Raw genomic sequence first — 21184 nt, forward strand, 5'->3', positions numbered from 1 at the left:
TCTCAAGTTTCTGATTGGATAATCTGCTATTAACGGATTCTCAAGGTGAATCAATAAATCTATCTTTACTTACCTGGGGCTTCTCCCAGCCCCTAGAAGTCAGGTGTCCCTCACTGCTACTCCGGTACTCCCCGGTGTCCTGATGGCTGTCCAAGTATCGCCGACCGGTCGGTACGGGTCCTGCGTATGCCTGAGCATCCGCACACGAATGCACCCACATCCGCAATATGCGTCTGACGTGCATGCACTGGAGCGCCGACCCGGGGAGCACAGGAGCTGCAGCGAGGGACCCAAGGACCCAGGCAAGTAGAGAGCTTTGTTGCTTCGCCTCAGGAGTCCTTTAAGGAGGCGTGGCCAGCAAATACTACGGCTGACGCATTTCTCCCGCATTGACTTATGTAAAAAAGATGCTTCTTCCCGTATTAGCGCATTGAATAGAGTCTTTCATTCCCATCTGTGCTGCAGCTATTCAGACGCCCGCATCTATTCAGCATAATTATGGATCTTGGAGTCAGATAGCTGATGACGACTACCCTGTCGCCATCAGCCCTACACCCCACCACACTGCTGTGTCAGCACCGACCCAAGAATAACTGCCTAGAAACGCCTCATGTCCCCTCTCATCCTTCTGAATTTTATGATTACCCAAGCAGTGACATTAGCCTGTCAGAGTACATAGGCTATCCCAGCATGCTTTGCTGTAAGCCATATCCTGTACTGTCCTCTATGGCTCCCCTGAGACCTGCCATGTCTAAGTGCTGTCATATAATGTGTTTAATTGCTTGTCTATATAGGCAGAGGAATGAGAGGATCAGACCTTAAATGTGAGTTGTCATAGTGAGATATTCCTGCGGATGTAGCTCTCATCTAGCCGTTATTGCAGACAGATGTGAGGAAATCTGAACAGAGCACATATGAACGGATGCTATGCAAAACAATAGGATTAGTCTGAACCGTTCAGTTCAGTCTGAATCACTATTTTGGGTCCCACACAACTTTTCCAAATCGGCCGTATGAAGTGCCGGCCGATGAGAACATCTGTGTCCATTCTCTCTAGGCGGCTCGCCACATATACTTCGCATTCGGTTGGGTAGTGGTTAGCGCTCTCGCCTTGCAGCACTGGGCCGCTGGTTCATATCCCAGCCAGGGCACTATCTGCAAGGAGTTTGTATCTTCTCCTAGTGTCTGTGTGGGTTTCCTCCGGGCACTCTGGTTTCCTCCCACATCCCCAAAACATACTGATAAGTTAATTGGCTCCCCCCTAAATTGGTCCTAGACTACAATACATACATTACACAATACATACATAGACCTATGACTCTGGCAGGGATTAGATTGGGAGATCCTAAGGGACAGTTAGTAACAAGACCATATACTCTGTACAGCGCTGCGTATAATGTTGTCACTGTATAAATACAAAATAATAATAATACTCACCTACCTCTGTACAGTCTTGTCCCTGCATGCCATAAGCCCCAGTCACAGAGCCCACAACAAAAGCGTATCTTGCCCCATCTGTTTGCAGAAGACAAATGGAATCGACCCTCTCCAGGAAGGATGCTTATTGGTCCAATACTCTGTGAACCAATGAGAATCCTTGCTGGGGAGGGATGATTCCATTTGTCTGCTGTAAACCAATGGGAGCCTGAGACGCTTCTGCTGGGGGCTCTGGGACTCATATACCGGGGTTTATAGCGTGGAGGGACACAACTAGACTGCGGTGGGTCCTGAGATGGTGGCAAACAGAAAACTGATGCATGATATAGCAAACTGATCATCTTATACGGAAATGGATCAGTTTTTAATCTGGCACAGTGAATCCAGCTTTATACTGTCCTTGTTGCTAGATCTCTCACAAAGTTAAAGATGTTATTTCGAAATGGGTTGCTAATTTGAACATTCACAACCCATTATAAGCAGTCAACAAGTGGTATGCCTTGTACGTACCTTCAATTTGATTGGCCAATCACTGACCAATTTTCCCACTTCCATGGAAATAGTTACGTTTTAATAAAAAAAAATGATCACTCACCAAGAATTGTACTGTTAATGGAGTAAAGTATGTCAACCTCCTTATGTCTCTCACCTCGGGTTCAGCTTTTTTTTTTTTTTTTTAAAAGCAGCTTTTGCCTTTCTGGCTCTTACTTCCTGTTTGTGTATTTGATGATGATGTCTCCTTTGCAGGCACCTCACTTGCTGTTAGCGTGTCTGATAATGATGATTTGCCAACAGGAAGTGACATAGTTACATATATGTAACTATGTCACTTCCTGTTGGCGTATCTGATGTGTCACTTCCTGTTGGCGTATCTGATGATAAGTCACTTCCTGTTATTGTATTTGATGTCACTTCCTGTTGACGTATCTGATGATGTCACTTCCTGTTGGCGTATCTGATGATGTCACTTCCTGTTGGCGTATCTGATGATGTCACTTCCTGTTGGCGTATCTGATGATGTCACTTCCTGTTGGCGTATCTGATGATGTGTCTCCTCCACAGGCCTGGACGCTGGGAAGAGTATAAAGCTGGAGTCCAATGCGCAGCTGGGCCACTACTTCAGAATCACATGCAAGGAGGAGAAGGCTCTGAGGAACAATAAAAAGTTCACCACCATTGACCTCCAGAAGAATGGAGTGCGTTTCACCAACAGGTATTGCCCTGTGACTTGTGCAGTCTTTCTTTGGATGGGGGAGGTTTAGTGTAAAGCTATTGGCAGGGCCGGATTTACAACCCAGAGTCCTGCAGGCACAGGCGTTCTAGTGCTTTAAGCACCGCCCCTGAACACAGGCCACACCCCCAAGTAAAAATATTCTTAACTCTAATTCCTTCCTTATGTCACTAACTGTCCTTAGAATCTTGCAAGGTGTGAGTACCTGAGGTTAGTGATATGAGGCAGGAATTAGACTCTAAGTTCCTGAGGTCAGTGTTGTGGGGAGGCACTTCTCCTACATAAGGTGCCTGTAGGGACGTGCCTAATGTGCCTTTATAGAACATCTGGCCCTGGCTATTGGTTATAATTCAATCCAGAGTTGTTTCATTTTACAGTTGCAGTTTATAGTTTCTGTGCGTCAGTTGAAATCTGATGCTGATGCAGCTGATGTCTGTAGTTCCAGCACCAAGAGGATCGATGGCTGTTGTATTCTCATTAGATTTCATCTAGTACCGGCTAGCTTGCGAACAAGGATTTACAGACTAGCCATATTCAGGAAACTCCGGTAAAACTGCAGCGCATGGAGCAACTAGCGCAACCTGCATTACCTGGGTAAGGCTCACATTGCTGGGGGAATGCACCGTGCTACCTGCATAGCCCTAATAATGTGGGCCTTACCCAGGCACCCCGGGATGTGCTCATTTTGCGACCAGTGTGTTTCTTAGTTTGCTTAAAGAACAGCTGAAGCAAGAGGTATATGGAGGCTGCCATATTGATTTTCCTTTTAACCCTCCTGGCGGTTCATTTTTTCTGCCAAATAGGCAGAAATCCATTTTTTTTGTTTTTTTTTTTTTGTTTTGTTTCATGTAAAGCTACCAGAGTGGTAGCTACATGAAACACCACTAGAGGGCGCATGTGTCCCTCTAGTGCGATCATCGCTGACATCAATAGCAAGTAGGGGAACGCGTATATAACGCGTTCTCCTTTTTGGCTTCTCCTATCGCCATGGCGACGATCGGAATGACGTCATGGACGTCAGCCGACGTCCTGACGTCAGACTCCTCAGATCCAGCCCATAGCGCTGCCTGGAACTGATTGGTCCGGGCAGCGCAGTGCTCTGGCGGGGGGGGGGCCTCTTCCGCCGCTGCGTGCGGGCGATCGCTGCAGAGCCGGTGCGATCAAGCTGTGCGCGCAGCTAGCAAAGTGCTAGCTGCGCGCACAGCACTTTAAATGGGGCAAATCGAGGCCGAGCTTTCCTCCTGCGCGGCATAGCCCGAGCTCAGCTCGGGCTTACCGCCAGGAAGGTTAAGCAATACTAGTTGCCTGGCTGTCCTGCTCATCCTCTGTCTCTAATACGTTTAACCATAGACCCTGAACAAGCATGCAGCAGATCAGGTGTTTCTGACAATATTGTCAGATGTGATTAGCTAAGAAATAGAACATTGATTACAAAGAATATTCTCATAGTTTTAGTTATAGAGCTCTTATTTATAATATTGCATCATTCTGTCACAGTTGCAGATTTAAAACCACACTCTGTCTTTTAAGCTATAAAAGAAGGCAGAAATTATGACCCTTTGAACCTTCCTGCAGTAAAACCTTATCTCAAGCTGTCTCTTACTGTTTCTTGGCTGTATAAGTGCTTCAGAAAACAGGACTGTCTTCACTCAGTGGGTCAAATAGCTCAGAGAAGCTCTTTTGCAAAAAAAAGCAACTTTTTTAAACTCTTCCTGTACTGGAAAACAATAGACTCTTTTCTTTGTTGCTGTTTTATTTCTTAGCTGTACTAAACATACAATTCATTCTCATACATTTTTTCACTTCAGTAAGCATAAGTCATGCTGACTTATAAAAACGTCCTGCTAGAGCAGGCATGGGCAAACTCGGCCCTCCAGCTGTTACAGAACTATAAGTCCCACAATCCATTTGCCTTTGAGTCATGACTGTGGCTGTCAGACTCCTGCAATGCATTGTGGGACTTTTGGCCCTCCAGCTGTTAAGGAACTACAAGTCCCACAATGCATTGCAGGAGTCTGACAGCCACAGTCATGACTCATAAAGGCAAATGCATTGTGGGACTTCTGTAACAGCTGGAGGGCCGAGTTTGCCCATGCCTGGTCTAGAGCCTCTTATTGGCTCCAGGAGGTTTTTATAAGTCACAGTGCTGCACCGTGCATAGAGTGAAAATTGGAGAAATAGTGCATTTTTCATTTTTTCCTTGTTTTTCCCTTTAAAATGCATAAAAAATAAAGTAATTACTGAAAACAAACCTCAACCCCACAAAGCCCAATTGGTGGTGAAAAAAACAGGATATAGATCATTTCATTGCGATTAGTAGTGATGAAGCTATTGGCAAATGAAAGGGAGGAGCACTGAAAGGTGAAAATCGCTCTTGTCCGTTAGGGTAAAAACCGCTTGGGGTGAAGTGGTTAAAAAAGGCATTTATTTGCCCGCGTAGCTCTTATATATTGGGTCAGTGGACCGTTGCATGTGGCAGCTCTTAATCACTTCAGCCCGCGGGTTGCTTTCCCCTTATGGGCGAGCTAGAGCAATTTTCACATTTCAGCACTTTTTCCATTCATTCCCCAATAACTTTATCACTACTTATCACAATGAAATGATCAATAACTTGTTTTTTCAGCCACCAATTAGGCTTCTTTTGGGTGGTACATTACGCTAAGAATAATTTTATTCCAAACGCATTTCAATAGGAATAATGAGAAAAAAATGAAAAAAAAAATTTCTTAGTGTTCAGCCATTATAGCTTTAAAATAAAACGTTCTACTGTGGATGAAAGCCACACATTTTATTTGCCCATTTGTACTAGGGATATAATTTAAATGTTGCAATAACCCAGGACAACGTATGTCGACAATATTTTATTTGGAAATAAAGTTGCATTTTTTAGTTTTACATGCATCACAAGCTGATTTAATAATAATATACCCTCTTGAAATACATATTAACCACTTCGTCAACAGGTCAGTAGATATACGTCCTCTGGGAATTCATCTAAGCCACAGGTCAGTAGATCTACTGACCTGTATTGAAGCAGTGCTGTGCAGGATTGGGCTGGCTCCTGTGCACATTTCTGGCACTATCTGATGCAGCACTAATTGGTGAAGGGGAATATATGTTTCCTGAGCTAATGAGATTGATTTTTACTATTAAAAATACTTTTATTTTCTCATTTCATAGTGAAAAACACACTCTGTAGCATTATTTCACAATCAAATATCTTCACCATAAATTGTGACAGGAACATAATCTAAGTTTTGTGATGAGCAGTAAGAATAGCCAAACGGAATTTGTGTTTTTTTATCTACAGTAGCACTTTTTATTTTTAAACCGGAATTGGTAAAACTGAGAAATAAATGTTTTTTCTATCTTTTCTTTGTTTTCCCATTAAAATTCATAGAAAACAAAATTGTTTGATGGAAAAAAATGGCATACAATGAAAGCCTAGTTTGCCTTGAAAAAAACAATATATATTTCATTTCTGTGTCCTAAGTAGGGATAAAGTTATTTCTGATTAAATAAGGACATAAGGACATAGCTAAACTGTCAAAACTGCTCTGGTCCATAAGTTGAAAACAAGGTCTGGATGCAAAGTGGTTAAACATTTTTAGTCCCTAAAGTCTATGTCTAGGTGTAATATAACTATTTTAAGATATCCTTGTGCATTATTTCCTAATACGCTACGTAGGAAGTAACGCGTGGCTGTGTTACTTCGGAAGTGATACAGGCATCTCAGTGATTCCGGTGATCATGTGGACCTAGAGGAGAGATTAATGAATGGGAACTTCGTTCCCATTCGTTAACCTAACGATTGGCGCCAATGAGCAGGAGGGAGAGCGGTGGCACGATCTGAGAATGATCACTGTTTTTGAACGGAAACAGTGATCAATCTTGCCGGACAAGCACGGATTGGCTCGGTGGACTTCTGTCCCCTGCCACCAATCCCCACTCACTGGGACCATCACGATTGTGGGTTTCCGCCTGCACGATCGCACACACAGCCCCGCCGACTGCACGGATGTGAGTCTCGCGTCCTTGCGGCTACACCAGCACCTGCCGGGGGGGGGGGGGGGGGGGGGGGGGATTCGACTCCTACAGTATCTGTGCGGCAGTAATGGTTATTACCCATGTCCTGAAATCCCCTCCCTCCGAGCATTACACTACCTGCCTGAAGCTATGCAGGGTTTTATTAGTCGTATGTCTGGGCGAATGTAACCTTTCATTTAGCGTCCTGCTTTGGGGCCGTGCCGGTAATATCGCTCTGCCTTAATTGACTTATTTCTGAAAGATTTATACCTCCATGAAAGGCGCTGAATTGCGACCAGACAGCTGGTGGTTCCCCCCCATTGACCGCGACTTAACTCTGCCTCGCTGTAGTTCCACCGGCGCTGGCCGCACTGCAAATGATGATTTACTGATAAACGTAATAACGCCTCTGTCTGCTGACAAATAAAGCAGATCACATGGTTCTATAATGTGGAAACTGCTGATTAGGGTATCTTTCAGGAAGTTATTGCAATCCCAATGAGCGTGAAGCGTAGATGGCGTTATTACCCCCCCCCCGAGGGACGCTCGGCCACCTGCTCGGGGTGTGCTTGCTTTGTTCCCCTGCCAGGTGCTCTGGGTGCCTCAGAAACCTTTCACTGTTATCTTGATGCTTTATTTGCACAGTGTGTCCGCACAGCACACATGAGATGGTGTTCTAGCAACTGCACAATAGAATGGAGTGATGACAGCCTGACGTGAGTTATTAAGATGAAACAAATGCCTGATTCCCTGAGGAAAATCTGCCTGAATGCGCTGGCTGGACGTGTCGCTGCCACCTGTCGCCCGGGCCTGCGGGATTCTTCTCGTCACCTAGAAGTGATAATCGCACCCAGTATGAGGTCAGGTGTAGACAGGAAATACAAACACACAGCTACGTATACATAAAACCTGCGCAGCTGCAGCCATAGCTGCCCTCAAGGCTCATTTCCACTATATGTGAGAATTCACATTTTCCAGAAAAAGATTAAAGAAAATCTCTAAAGGTGGCCACTAACAATCCAATTTCTAGCGAAAAATTGAGTGATCAGATAATTCTGATCGGAAGAAAAATCGTTCACTACCCCATCAACGAACCAATTTTTGCTTCCTATCTATCACAACCAACTAGAAAAGCCAAATTTTGGTTTGACCAAAATCCAATCGGACGACTATTTTTATAATCGTTCGTAATCGATTGTGCCCATCAACCGAGATTTACAACCAATCCGATCAGAATTTCTGATCGCTTGAATGATTTTTTGCTAAAAATTGGACCGTTAGTGGCCACCTTAAAGATAACCCGAGGTGGGGATCTTAGAAAGAAATCTATACACAGAGGCTGGGTCTGGCTATAGTGCCCAGCCTCTGTTGCTATTTGAATCCCCCCTAAGTCCCCCCTGCGCTCCGCTCTCCCCCATAAATTACAGCCACGCTGGCGACATGCAGCGTGTCGCAGCGAGCTGTATTTACCTCCCTAGTGTCACTCACGCCGCCTCCTTGCAGAGCGCCGGTCCCCGCCCGCGTCCCTTCCCTCGCCGCTGATTGGAGGGAAGGGACGCGGGCGGGGACCGGCGCTCTGCAGGAGGCGGGGGGAGCGGCGTGAGTGACACTAGGGAGGTAAACATTGCCCGAGAGCACGGCTGTAATTTATGGGCTAGAGCGAAGCGCAGGGGGGCACTTAGGGGGGATTCAAATAGCAACAGAGGCTGGGCACTATAGCCAGACCCAGCCTCTGTGTATAGATTTCATTCTAAGATCCCCACCTCGGGTTCTCTTTAAGAAAAGAAAAAAACCCTGGGGGTACTCCCCTCGGGACGGGTAAACCTCTGGATCTGTCCTCCTCCGTCCCAGTGATCCAGCCCTGCATCCCCTCCGAACACCGAGGATGTAAATATTTTAGCCGAGCTCGATTAGGTCCGCTCCACTGCGCAGTACAGCGAACACTATCGCGCTCTGCCATTTCCGTCAGCCGGGGGCCCCAGTCTCTCTCACTGGCTGGGGCCCCACTTCACACCGCTTGTAATGGAAGACATGACCACTTCCTCCTCATTTGCTTCCATTGTAAAATGTATGTGAAATTTTTGCGTTTTCACATGTGGAGCCACTGAGAATCATTATGCGCAATTTTGTCACGGACTAGTGGGAAAATGCAGGAGGTTGTTAGTTGTTCTCAACCCAACCCCCCCCCACCCCCCTCCCCCCCACGCAAAGAATCGTTAACCAAAGTTTTGCACGTAATGGAGACAAGCCCATAGACAGGGCCGGATTTAAGCCAAGGCCACCTAGGCCATGGCCTAGGGCACCACAAGAGGAAGGGCACCAAAGCAGCAGGCTAAACTGGTGTACAGCATTTGCAAGCTTGCAAATGCTGCAATGCAGGGAGATCAGGCGAGCGCCTGACCGCGGTACTCTGCTGCCAGCCGCCTGTGCAGCAGCCACCTTGCTCTCTGTGCACGTTTGCATTATGGCCGGCGGCTATGGACTTGGGCAGCATTGGAGACGGAAAGGAGGAGGAAGCTTCTGCACTGGAGACAAGAGGAGAAATGAGAGACACTGATGGCTGCTGTGGTGTGAAGGCGAGCTGGCTACCTATACTGAAAGGGGGGAATTAAGAGAGTCATCTGGCTATCTATACTTGAGGGAAAGGGGGAGGAATCATCTGGCTACGTATGGAGGGAGTAGCAGGCAGTATGGCCAGCAGAGAGATGTCACCTGGAGCTCTGGGATGTCTATTTTCCTTTGCGCGCTGCTCTGCCTATCTGGGAGAGATGCACACACTGCGGCCCCCTGGGTAATTAGCGGTTGCTTGTGAGTGTCGGTTGGACTTGACTTGTCAGGGTACTGTTGATCTTGGCACCAGTGATTGGTGCTGGCACCCCCAGGGCATGGAGTCTGAGTGGCCACGGTTCTTCCCCTGGGATGATGAGCTGTCACCCCTAGCGGGTGACTGGGGACTTTGCTGCCTGGTGCCCACCAGGTCCCGACCCCCAGGGCGGCCTCACCAGTGATGAGAACAGGAGGGGTAAACCCTGCAGTAAGGGAAGAAGGGTGGACTTAATGACAGGACTGGGAAGACTGGAGAGCAGGACTAACTGGACTGGATGACAAGACGAGCTGAATGACAGGACTGGCTGGCTTGACTGAACAGACATGACTGGTGTGACAGAGTCCTGGACGGTGTGGCAACACACGGCGTCTATCAATAGAGGACACAGCGCAGAGTGGGCAGGGTTTAAATACCCAGAAACCAACTACACAGAAGTGTACATGCTAATGTGTGCAAACCAGGTGGGTACACGCACGTTTAAATACCCAGGCCTTGGCACCAGTGCTGTATCCCCACCCCCTGCTGCAGCTATAATTGATTGGTGGAGGCACGCTGCTGCAGGAGGGGGGCGGCCTGGACGCTGTTCCTGGAGCCTGCCAGGGCAGCGTTGGGAGAGGCCTTCGCTGGACCCCAGGACTGGGTAAGTATAACATGACTACACCTAGGACTGTAACATTTGTGTGACTTTTTCATGCTACAGCTCCATTTGTCTTGTCTGTTGCAGCAAGCTGAGCGCGCACAGCGAGGAGTACATGAGGCACAGGGGGGAGTATGAGGAGGCCCAGAACGCTATTGTGAAAGAGATCATCAACATCTCTGCAGGTGAGTGCCGGCCGGTTATACTCACACAATGGCAGAGTCATATCAAGCTAAACTGTGCCTGAATAATTGATACGATTTTTGTAACTTAATCTTAATAAAAACGACCTTTGCATGTTTTGCTCTGCAGCCAGCTGTGAACTCCGGTCATGGCAGCTAATTGAAAACATGCCTGCTTGTAGCCATCTTGGCATTCACTGTTTAAGGCTCAACACACACCATACAATCTTGGTTTTTCAATCTTACCACTTTCATGTAGTATAAGAGCTTATCCAATCAATCATTCAAGGTATTTTCAATCTGTTGGCCCTTATACTACATAGATTTGGTAAATCTGTACAACCAAGATTGTATGGTGTGTGTTGAGCTTAAAGGTGACCTGAACTCTTGACCAGGACAGAAGGAAAACAGTGAAATGCACCCTGTATGTATTTAGAGAGTTTAGCCTGTCTAATTCCCCCTCATTTGACTAATCACAACTGCAATTTGATCTCTTAGCTGTGTCAGCTGCCTGCCTCGGCAGAGCAGCTAATTTGTAAGCACAGGATGTTAACCCTACGTCTGCTTCCATGAAAGCAGGAAGTAGGCACACTGCAGAATCATTGCAGGATTTTGTATCAGGTGTAGCAAATGTTTTTTTTTCTTTCAAGGCCATTATGCTGTTGCGTATCTTTTAGAGCAGAGAGGAAGTTCTGAGTTCAGGTCCGCTTTAGTAAAAGGCAAACCCGAACCTCCCCGTGCTGAGTGAGCTGTTAGCGAGACACTTTGCTGTAAATAACTTAATATAGATAATAGCAGTCTTTGCCCATTGTAAAACTTTACCTCACCCATCATTATTATGGGAGTATCGTATATAACTGCTAACATGGCTACATGGAGGCCTCTCCTCCCAATAAGACTTAAAGGGAACCTTAACTGAGAGTGATATGGATGTTTCCTGTTAAACAATACCAGTTGCCTGGCAGTCCAGCTGATCTCTGTGACTGCAATAGTGGCTGAATCACACCTGAAACAAGCATGAAGCTAATCCAGTCTGACTTCAGTCAGAGCACCTGATCTGCATGCTTGTTCAGGGGCTGTGGCTAAAAGTATTAGAGACACAGGATCAGCAGGCGATTCAGGCAACTGGTATTTTTTTAAAAGGAAAAATCCATATCCTTCTTAGTTTAGGTTCCCTTTAAAGTGAACCAGAGACGAAGCACCCTCATGTATGTTACCATATATATCAGTGGGAACATTAGAGAAAACACATACCCTGCTCTCTGTTTCATCCTTCACTGCTCAGCCTGCTTGTTACCAGCCCTGATGAAATCCCCCACTGAGCATTCAGTCTGGCTTTCCTCAGGGCTCTTTCACACTAGAGCCCATTTGCTGCGTTTTAACGCAAAGTCGAAACTTTGCGTTCAGGGAAAATGAAAGTCCATAGACTTTCATTTTAGCTTTCACACCCGACGCTGCGTTTCTATGCGTTGCGGTACGAAGCACCCGGGAGCTTTTAATCGGGAGCAAGCGGTTTCCCGTCAGGTTGAATTAACAGCTACCGCCGCTGGTTGCATCACACCGCCGCGTCCCGACGACACGCCGCAGGCCATCTAACGCGTGCAGGAGAACGGCTCTTGCACGCGTTGTCTGATGTGAATGAGCCCTCAGGAATCATTATAGCTGAGTCATTATAGCAGAGCCAGAAGGGGGCAGGCTTGGGTTTGAAAATACATCAGAGAAGACAGACGCAGGTATAATGATTCCTAAGCAAAGCCAGGCAATGCTCAGTGTGGGATTTTATCAGGGCTGATAACAAGCTGGCTGAGCAGTGAAGGATGAAGCAGAGAGCAGGGTAGGTGTGTTCTCTAATGTTCCCACTGATATATATGGTAAAATACATGAGGGTGCTTCGTCTCTGGTTCCCTTTAAAGAGGACCTGTAACCCAGGATTGAACTTCATCCCAATCAGTAGCTGATACCCTCTTTCCCATGAGAAATCTATTCCTTTTCTCTAATGGGAGGGGTTCTCAATGGCTGATATTGTGATGAAACCCCTCCCACGGTGTGATGTCATGGCCATGGTCCTGAAAAACAGGGGTGCAGCTAAGGTTTTTGTGGCCCCAAGCGGACTGTAGCAAGAGGCCCTATCCTGCGGCGCGCAAAGCGTGCCGCGGCGAAAAATGGGTGTGGCTATCCCGCATAAGTGGGCGTGGCCATGACATGTGGGTGGAGCAGGAGGGCGGATTGGGGCGGGGCTGTTTGCGGGGAAAAAATGGATGTTGGGGTGATTGAGGCGCGCGTAGCGCGCCGAAAGATTGGCGCGGCCATGACATTGTATGGGCGAAGCTTAACCGTAGCACAGCAAATATAGCCAACTATGACCATTAAATAATAAATGCAGCAACAGTTACCCCAGACACCAGAAAATAAAAACGCAATTTGGGCCACATTTCAGCAGAAATCAAACGCAATTAGGGCACATTTTCAGCAGAAATCAAACGCAATTAGGGCACATTTTCAGCCGAAATCAAACGCAATTAGGGCACATTTTCAGCAGAAATCAAACGCAATTAGGGCAGAGTTCAGCAGAAATCAAACGCAATTAGGGCCACATTTTCAGCAGATATCAAACGCATTTAGGGCACAGTTCAGCAGAAATCAATCGCAATTAGGGCCACATTTTCAGCAGATATCAAACGCAATTAGGGCACAGTTCAGCAGAAATCAATCGCAATTAGGGCCACATTTTCAGCAGATATCAAACGCATTTAGGGCACAGTTCAGCAGAAATCAATCGCAATTAGGGCCACATTTTCAGCAGATATCAAACGCATTTAGGGCACAGTTCAGCAGAAATCAATCGCAATTAGGGCCACATTTTCAGCAGATATCAAACGCATTTAGGGCACAGTTCAGCAGAAATCAATCGCAATTAGGGCCACATTTTCAGCAGATATCAAACGCAATTAGGGCACAGTTCAGCAGAAATCAATCGCAATTAGGGCCACATTTTCAGCAGATATCAAACGCATTTAGGGCACAGTTCAGCAGAAATCAATCGCAATTAGGGCCACATTTTCAGCAGATATCAAACGCATTTAGGGCACAGTTCAGCAGAAATCAATCGCAATTAGGGCCACATTTTCAGCAGATATCAAACGCATTTAGGGCACAGTTCAGCAGAAATCAATCGCAATTAGGGCCACATTTTCAGCAGATATCAAACGCATTTAGGGCACAGTTCAGCAGAAATCAATCGCAATTAGGGCCACATTTTCAGCAGATATCAAACGCAATTAGGGCACAGTTCAGCAGAAATCAATCGCAATTAGGGCCACATTTTCAGCAGATATCAAACGCAATTAGGGCACAGTTCAGCAGAAATCAATCGCAATTAGGGCCACATTTTCAGCAGATATCAAATGCAATTAGGGCACAGTTCAGCAGAAATCAATCGCAAATTCGCAATTAGGGCTGCGGCTGCAAAAAGAAAAGAATTTACTCACCTGGCAGGCTGGCACTGGCAGAAGTCTTCTCTCCCTGGTCTCCTCTCCCGGCCGGCTTCTCAGGCGCGCAGTTCCCACGGAGCTCCCTTCCTGGCTTCCTCCTCCAATCTCCCGCGCTGATTCATGCAGGGCTACGGGTCGGGAAGATGGCCACCCGAAGCCCTGTACTGGAGACATAGTCTCCAGAGCAGGGCTTCGGCGGCGGCCATCTTCCTGTAGCCCTGCTCTGCTCTGCCAGCCCGGCGGGGCTGCGGGGAAAAAGTGACGTCACGCCGACGTCACGGAGCCGCCGAGGCCCCTAAGATTGTGAGGCCCCAAGCGACCGCTTGGTTCGCTTTATGCCTCGCGGCGCCCCTGCTGAAAAACTGTTGTCAGTGAACCTCGTTGCATTGTGGGTAATATAGGCTTTTCCCAGCTGCCAAGCAAGCAGCATCTCCCTCTGTGCATAGAACTCTCAGTAAACAAACATTCTGTACACTTAAAAAATGAAGACCGAGAGCCCAATATAGTGTAGTATTTGTGTAGTTCACAAAGGGTATTATACAGCTGATTAGAAGTATACTCACAAACGCAGGTTACCACGCAGGAAACCATTATTAAAGCAGGTAGGGAGAATTAGAACCTGACCACACTAAGAAGTCGCTCTCTGTACATAGAAGAAAGGGGAGACACCCCTCCACCAAAGGTGGACTAGACTATATGCAGATAAATTAACAGAGGCGCCAAAAAAGGATAAAAACGTCTAAAAACCGTTTAAAAGGGGGGAAGCTATGGTGTACTTGCCTCTCTTGTAGATCAGCAGACATAAGACCGTTATTTTAATTCATAAATAACATTTATTAGAAGCTCCACAATGCAACGCGTTTCGCAGGTAACAATCCTGCTTCATCAGGCAAATAATTGAAAACAAAAATGTGAGTCTTTCAACAGAGGCGCTTTGCTGCGGTACAGACTCACGTGTGTGTTCTCCATTATTTGCCTGATGAGGTGGGATTGTTACCTGTGAAACTGGTTGCATTGTGGAGCTTCTAATAAATGTTGTTTTTGAATTAAAATACCGGTCTTATGTCTGTTGATCTACAAGTGAGGTAAGTCCACCATAGCTTCCCCCTTTTAAAGAGACTCTAACAAAATTTTCAGCCTTATTTATTCTATCCTATAAAATATAAAGTTCCTATGCCTGTTCTAATGTGGTCTGGATTACTGCAGCCTTTTCTAGTTGCACTGTCTCTGTAATATATCCAATCTTCTTTTCTTCTCAAGCCTTGTCGAGCCAAAGAGGAATGCACTGTCTCTGCTGTGATAGGGAGAAGTTATGCACGCCCCCTGCAGGCTCTTTGTGTGTTGTGATAGGGAGAAGTTATGCACGCCCCCTGCAGGCTCTCCTGTGTGTTGTGTGTATGAGTCACAGGCTTGTCTCTGCTCACAGCCAGCATCTCTGCAAGCCTCCTGGAGCTGAGACATTTCAAACAGCTGTGAGTGCAGAGAGATCAGTGCAGAGCTCAGACAAGCAGCTAAGGCAACACATGGGAGTAACATTCCAGCAATCAAGTCACATTTCAGAGGAGCGTCTGCAAACGGGCACCTGCTCTGATGATGTATTTCCTGTTTGGCGGCCATCTTCATTGTTTACAAAAACAATGAATAAAACAGTGATTTTATCACCAGGAAGGCAAAAATGTCAGAGGGGGGCTAGGAGAAGACAACAAACAAGCTGGTACGTTTATTTATGTAAGATTTTCACAGTACAGATTCTCGTTAAACGGTTTTTGACGTTTTTATCCTTTTTTGGTGCCTCTGTTCATATATCTGCAAACATTCCGTACAGATCACCTGACAGGACTAAAGAGGTCACCGCCAGTGATATATTTCAGAATGTAAATCAGGAAGAGGAAAGATTTTACTATGGGCAAACACTGACTAATCTATAAATGAATATTGTAAACCATAAGCAATTTTCTACATTGTTGCTTTCACTACAGTTCCTCTTTAAATTTGCTGGTAATATTTTGGTGGCAGATCTTACAGCATAACATCTGAGATCCGTCGGAGTCCATTCCTCCACTGGCCACTTCTGATTTGTTAGCACATGGCTGACCTACACAATATTAGCCAGATGGCATTTAGGTTTTGCTGATCCAGGAATATCTGTGTCATTAATGGGTGTAACAGGAAATAATAAACTGTCAGTGAGGTGGAGCTGTAGGTTAAGCCTTCCTGAGAATGACATTATCTGGAGGCGTATGCATGACAACTCCAGCTGCTCAGTGTGGGTCTCCTACACAGAATGGGGTGTGATTATTAAATCATATATAGCGTGGGGCGCAGGCAGTAGAAGGTTGAATGTGTATAATTATGGGGTCCGGTGTAATATCATCACAGAATGGAACATTTGTATTTTTTCCCCCTGTTAACTTAAAGGGAACTCGAGGTGGGAATAATATGGAGGCTGCCATATTTCCTTTTAAGCAATACCAGTTGCCTGGCTGCCATTTTGGTCTTCTGTTTCTAATACTTTCAACCATAGACCCTAAACAAGCATGCAGCAGATCGGGGGGGGGGGTCTGACTATTGTCAGATCTGGCAGTTCTGCCGATCTATTTGGCTGCAATAGTGAACTGAATTACACCAGAAACCAGCATGCAGCAATAGATCAGCAGGACTGCCAGGCAACTAGTATGGTTTAAAATGAAATAAGTATGGCAGCCTCCATATCACTCTCACCTTGGGTTCACTTTAAAGCAGATCGGAACTCAGAACTTTCTCTCTGCTATAAACAAAATAAGCAACAGCATAATATTACAGAAACACGTCTTTATTACAGCTGATACAAATAAATCTGCAGTCTACTTCCTGCTTTTATGGAAGCAGACATAGAGTTAACGTACTGTTTACAAATTAGCAGTTCTGTCGTGGCAGAGGAGATTCCTGAGCTTGATACGGCTGAGAGATCAAAGTATAGTGGTGATTAGTCACAGATGAGGGGATTAAACGGAGCAAACTTCAAAAATACATACAGGGTGCATTTCTCTGTTTTCCTTCTGTCCTGTGCAAGAGTTCAGGTCCACTTCAAAGAAGAGCTTTGCTGGATGGAACATCATGAATACAATTGCTTACTTTTACAATATTCATTTATAAATTATTTAGTCATTTTTCGCCTATTGTTAAAACCTTACCTTTGATTTGCATTGTTACATTTACCAGAGATGACAGCATCTCTACTGCTGGGAAAGCGAATCATTGTGGGATGGGTTTTTCCTCCCTCCAGTGGTGGCTCCAGGAATTTGGCGTGGCCAAAAAAAGATGGGTGTGGCCAACAAGAGGGGCGTGGCCAGCAAGAGGGGCGTGGTAAAGTCCTGGAGTATATTCCAGTGCTATATAAATACATAATGATATGGTAGGATATAAGAGTATGGTTGGATTAGATTGTGAGCTCTTCCGAGAACCTGACTATGTACTCTGTAAAGTGCTTGATAAGATGTTACTGCTATATAAATATAGTATGGACATTACACTGACAGGATTAGAGTGTGAGCCTGGCTGGCCCCGGCCCAGTGGGCCTGGCTGGCCGCGGCTCAGGTAGCGCCAGCAGGCAATGACCCAGCAAAAGGGGCCCCAACCCCCCACCCGCCTGATGCCCGCGCTGAACTGGGCCTCCCCCACTCACACAATGGGACTGGCTCTCCTCTCTCTGACTCCAGACCTCCCCACTCTCTGTCTCCAGTCCAGGCTCTGACTGACGGTCTCTCTCTCGCTGCTCGGCTCTCATCTCAGCGCTCCGGGCTCCCTCTCTCCTCACGCCCACGGCTCCGCCCTCACCACGCCGACACCAAGTGGCGTGCGCAGTTTTATGCTGCCTGTCCGAGTGACGTCGCGTCAGCGTGCGCTGCGCACGGAACGTCTGACGTCAATCGCCGCGGCGCACACAGCAAGGGGGAGCCTGAGCAGAGCACAGCAGCGAGTGGCGTGCTAGACGGGGCTGGGGCTGGGCTAGTGGGCTGGGGAATTAAAGCAACAGCGGCGCTGTACGGAAAAAAAAAATTCAAATCAGCACCTGTTTTTTTAGGGGGTGCTAATAGGGTGCTTGGAGGATTTTAGGGGGTGCACCCAAAGCACCCACATGGCGCTGCCCCCCTCCCTATTAGTGTAGTGAGCAGTAATGTCAGTGATCTCCCAGAATGCTCTGGAGCAGGAGGCTGTGTGACATCATGCCTTAGATTAAACATCCCTGGACGTTACATACATACAGCAATATACTGTATAAAGTGACGCTAAAACCAGAATAATTGAGGTAAAAATGGGTATCTTGAATAAATATGCTCAGTCATTAAAGTTACTCTAAAGCTGGGTTCACACTGTGCAAGTTACATGACACACACGTGTGTGTGTGTGTGTGTGTGTGTGTGTGTGTGTGTGTGTGTGTGTGTGTGTATGAATGTGGACATAGACTTTAATGCAAAGCCTGCATGCAGTAAGTTAGAATAAAGGGATCCGTTACTGTGAACAGGCCCATAGAACTGTATGGGCAGTGAGCTGACATGCAGAATTATTCTGCAAAGCAACTGAGCACTGTGAAAGGACCTCAAGTTATTACAGACTTTGTACAATTTTGTAAATTTTTGTTTTCTTATCCCTTCACTCAAAAAAGACCCCTAATAAGCATCAACTAAGTTTTCCGAGAGATTTGAACAAAAGTTTAACAAAAATGTATAATTGGTAAGTAAGATTAGCTAAGGACTAGCATCTCCAAATTACTATTGAATCTCTGTACATAAATCATTGCAAATTATTTGGGACTGTGTGGTGATATTGTGGTGAAACCCCTCCAGTGTGACGTCATGGCCATTGTCCTGACTGTTTCCTGTCTGTGAACCTTGTTGCATTGTGGGGAAAAAAACGGCTGTTTCCAACTGCTAAGCAACCAGTACCTCCCTCAGTGCATATGTATATCTATAACAATAAAACCTATTGCATTGTTAGGGGGTGTGGTTACAGATAATGGCAGTTTGGCATGTCTGCCAGCAGTAAAGATGATGACCTGCAGGCTGATTGTGGAACAAACAACATGAGCATATTACATGGGGAATATCAATCACTTCTTGATCTCTCTTCTATTTTCTATCTTCTCAATCTGTAATGTAAACCATTCCTTTTTTCAATTGGAGGTATGGGGGTGTCAAGGGCGATCCCCCGATGTTGTGCCGCTGGGAGCCGGTGGGAGCGATGTGATTTTCTCCCAAATGTAAATTCAGGTCCTTCAGCATTTCTCAGGCGATTATGCCTCAATGTTAAGTATAGGAAAGTGGAGAATCGCTTTAAAAAGCGCTAGATCAGAGAAATTTTCCAAGCGTTTTTTTTTTTTTTTTACGAAAGCTGTACACTTTCAGCTCTACTGTACAAAAGTAAAAATAGCTACACAAAAACGCTAGAAAATCGCTAGGCATAACTAGAAAATCGCTAGGCACATGCCTGGAATCGCCTAGAAAAATCAATTCTAAAAATGCTAAGTGATTACGCTAGCGCTTTTAGGTGTGCGCCAGCCCTCACCGCTGGATGCTTAGACATGAGCCAGCAGGTGATCCCGTCACTGGAGCCCCGCCCTCTTCGTCTCATGGCGGCCCGCCCTCTTCGTCTCATGGCGGCCCGCCCTCTTCGTCTCATGGCGGCCCGCCCTCTTCGTCTCATGGCGGCCCGCCCTCTTGGTCTCATGGCGGCCCGTCTCATGGCGGCCCGCCCTCTTCGTCTCATGGCGGCCCGCCCTCTTCGTCTCATGGCGGCCCGCCCTCTTCGTCTCATGGCGGCCCGCCCTCTTCGTCTCATGGCGGCCCGCCCTCTTCGTCTCATGGCGGCCCGCCCTCTTCGTCTCATGGCGGCCCGCCCTCTTCGTCTCGTGGGGCCCGCCCTCTTCGTCTCGTGGGGCCCGCCCTCTTCGTCTCGTGGGGCCCCGCCCTCTTCATGATGAGCCAGCAGGGGATCCAGCTCACTGCCGCCCCTTCAGTTCCCGCAGAATTTGGATGAACTTGGCCGACCTGTAACGAGAGAGTTTCTCCTTTATCAACAGATTTGAACCTGTAAAAAAAAAAACTAAACTTTTTTTAAGCATTTCAAATACTTTCTGAGCAACTGAACAGTCTCCGTCCACCACGGTATATCAATAGTTTATATCTCACGCTCAGCCTGCCAGTACCTCGATAAGCTAGGACGACGGCAATTTCTGTAGGACTTAATAATTAAACCTTCTGCTTTTTGTTATATCTCGGGCAGTGCAGATGCTTCCTCCACACTATATTAGTCTGTTGCCTGAAGTAGGACTCTTCTGACCCCCAACTTCCTAAGTACATAAAGTTACCATTGAAGGTGTACTTTGATCTAGCTTAGACGCTGTCTGCGCTCACTTGCTGAAGCATTGAAAAGAAAAAACGACTCAATTATTGACTGAATTAACATCCAGTATACTTTATGTGCTTGCGTATGAAAATTTCTGTTATGATGATCTTCAGATATAGTAAACTACTTTGCCTGGTCCCTTGGAGTTTTCTATAAAGGGCAGCACAGTGGTGTAGTAGCTAGCAACCATTGTAGGGCTGGGTCCCCGGTTTGAATCCCAGCCAGGGTACTAATTTGCATGGAGGTTGTATGTTCTCCCAGTGTCTGTGTGGGTTTCCTCTGGGCACTCTGGTTTCCTCCCACATCGCAAAAACAAACAGATAATTGGCTTCCTCCTAAATTGGCCCTAGACTGTGATCCATGCACTACACTTCAGTTGTCCTTTAACTTGCCCTGCTATGTAAAAAGCTGTTGTCAGACACAGAAAAGCTATTATGAATTTTGTTTGCAAAAGTTAAAGGACACCTGAATTGAGAGAGATATGGAGGTTGCCATGTTTTTATCCTTTTAAACAAAACCAGTTGCCTGGCAGCCCTGCTGGTCTTTCTGGTCAGTAGTGTCTGAATCATGCACCAGAAACAAGCATGCAGCTAATCCAGTTAACTTCAGTCAGAACACCTGATCTGCATACTGAAGGCAGAGGATCAGCAGGACAGCGCTCTGGGCGGGGCTTACTCAGTGCAGTCAGTGAGGTAATCCGGTCACTAGGCCTGGTCAGACGTGGCTTCCCCACATCGCCGTGGAAACGCTGACTGAACTTCAAAAGCCAAACGCGTTTTTTGGAGGGCTGCCTAATGTAATCGGTAAACATAAACATCGCCTCTGCTTCACCTTCAGCTTATTATGAGTGCTGTGCGATGTCCATGGAGGATAAGCAAGTACATTGCTGAGTGCGAGCATTACGCTGTGCTGCCTCAGTTGTTTCCCCGCTCCTGAGTAATGAGAGGAAACTCAGCAGGTGTTAAATTG

General features: G+C 46.5%; 1 protein-coding gene across 2 annotated transcripts in view; it reads left to right on the forward strand.

Annotated features, from left to right (window-relative positions):
- Positions 1-21184, forward strand: part of MSH2 (mutS homolog 2) — a 174267-nt gene that overhangs the window by 118331 nt on the left and 34752 nt on the right. For both annotated transcript variants that reach the window (XM_068233050.1, XM_068233051.1), the window contains 2 exons: positions 2500-2650; positions 10246-10343. In XM_068233050.1, coding sequence (XP_068089151.1) covers positions 2500-2650; positions 10246-10343 — 249 coding nt within the window. The remainder of the gene's footprint in view (positions 1-2499; positions 2651-10245; positions 10344-21184) is intronic.

The sequence above is a fragment of the Hyperolius riggenbachi genome, chromosome 4, assembly GCF_040937935.1.
Source record: "Hyperolius riggenbachi isolate aHypRig1 chromosome 4, aHypRig1.pri, whole genome shotgun sequence".
Lineage (NCBI taxonomy): Eukaryota > Metazoa > Chordata > Amphibia > Anura > Hyperoliidae > Hyperolius > Hyperolius riggenbachi.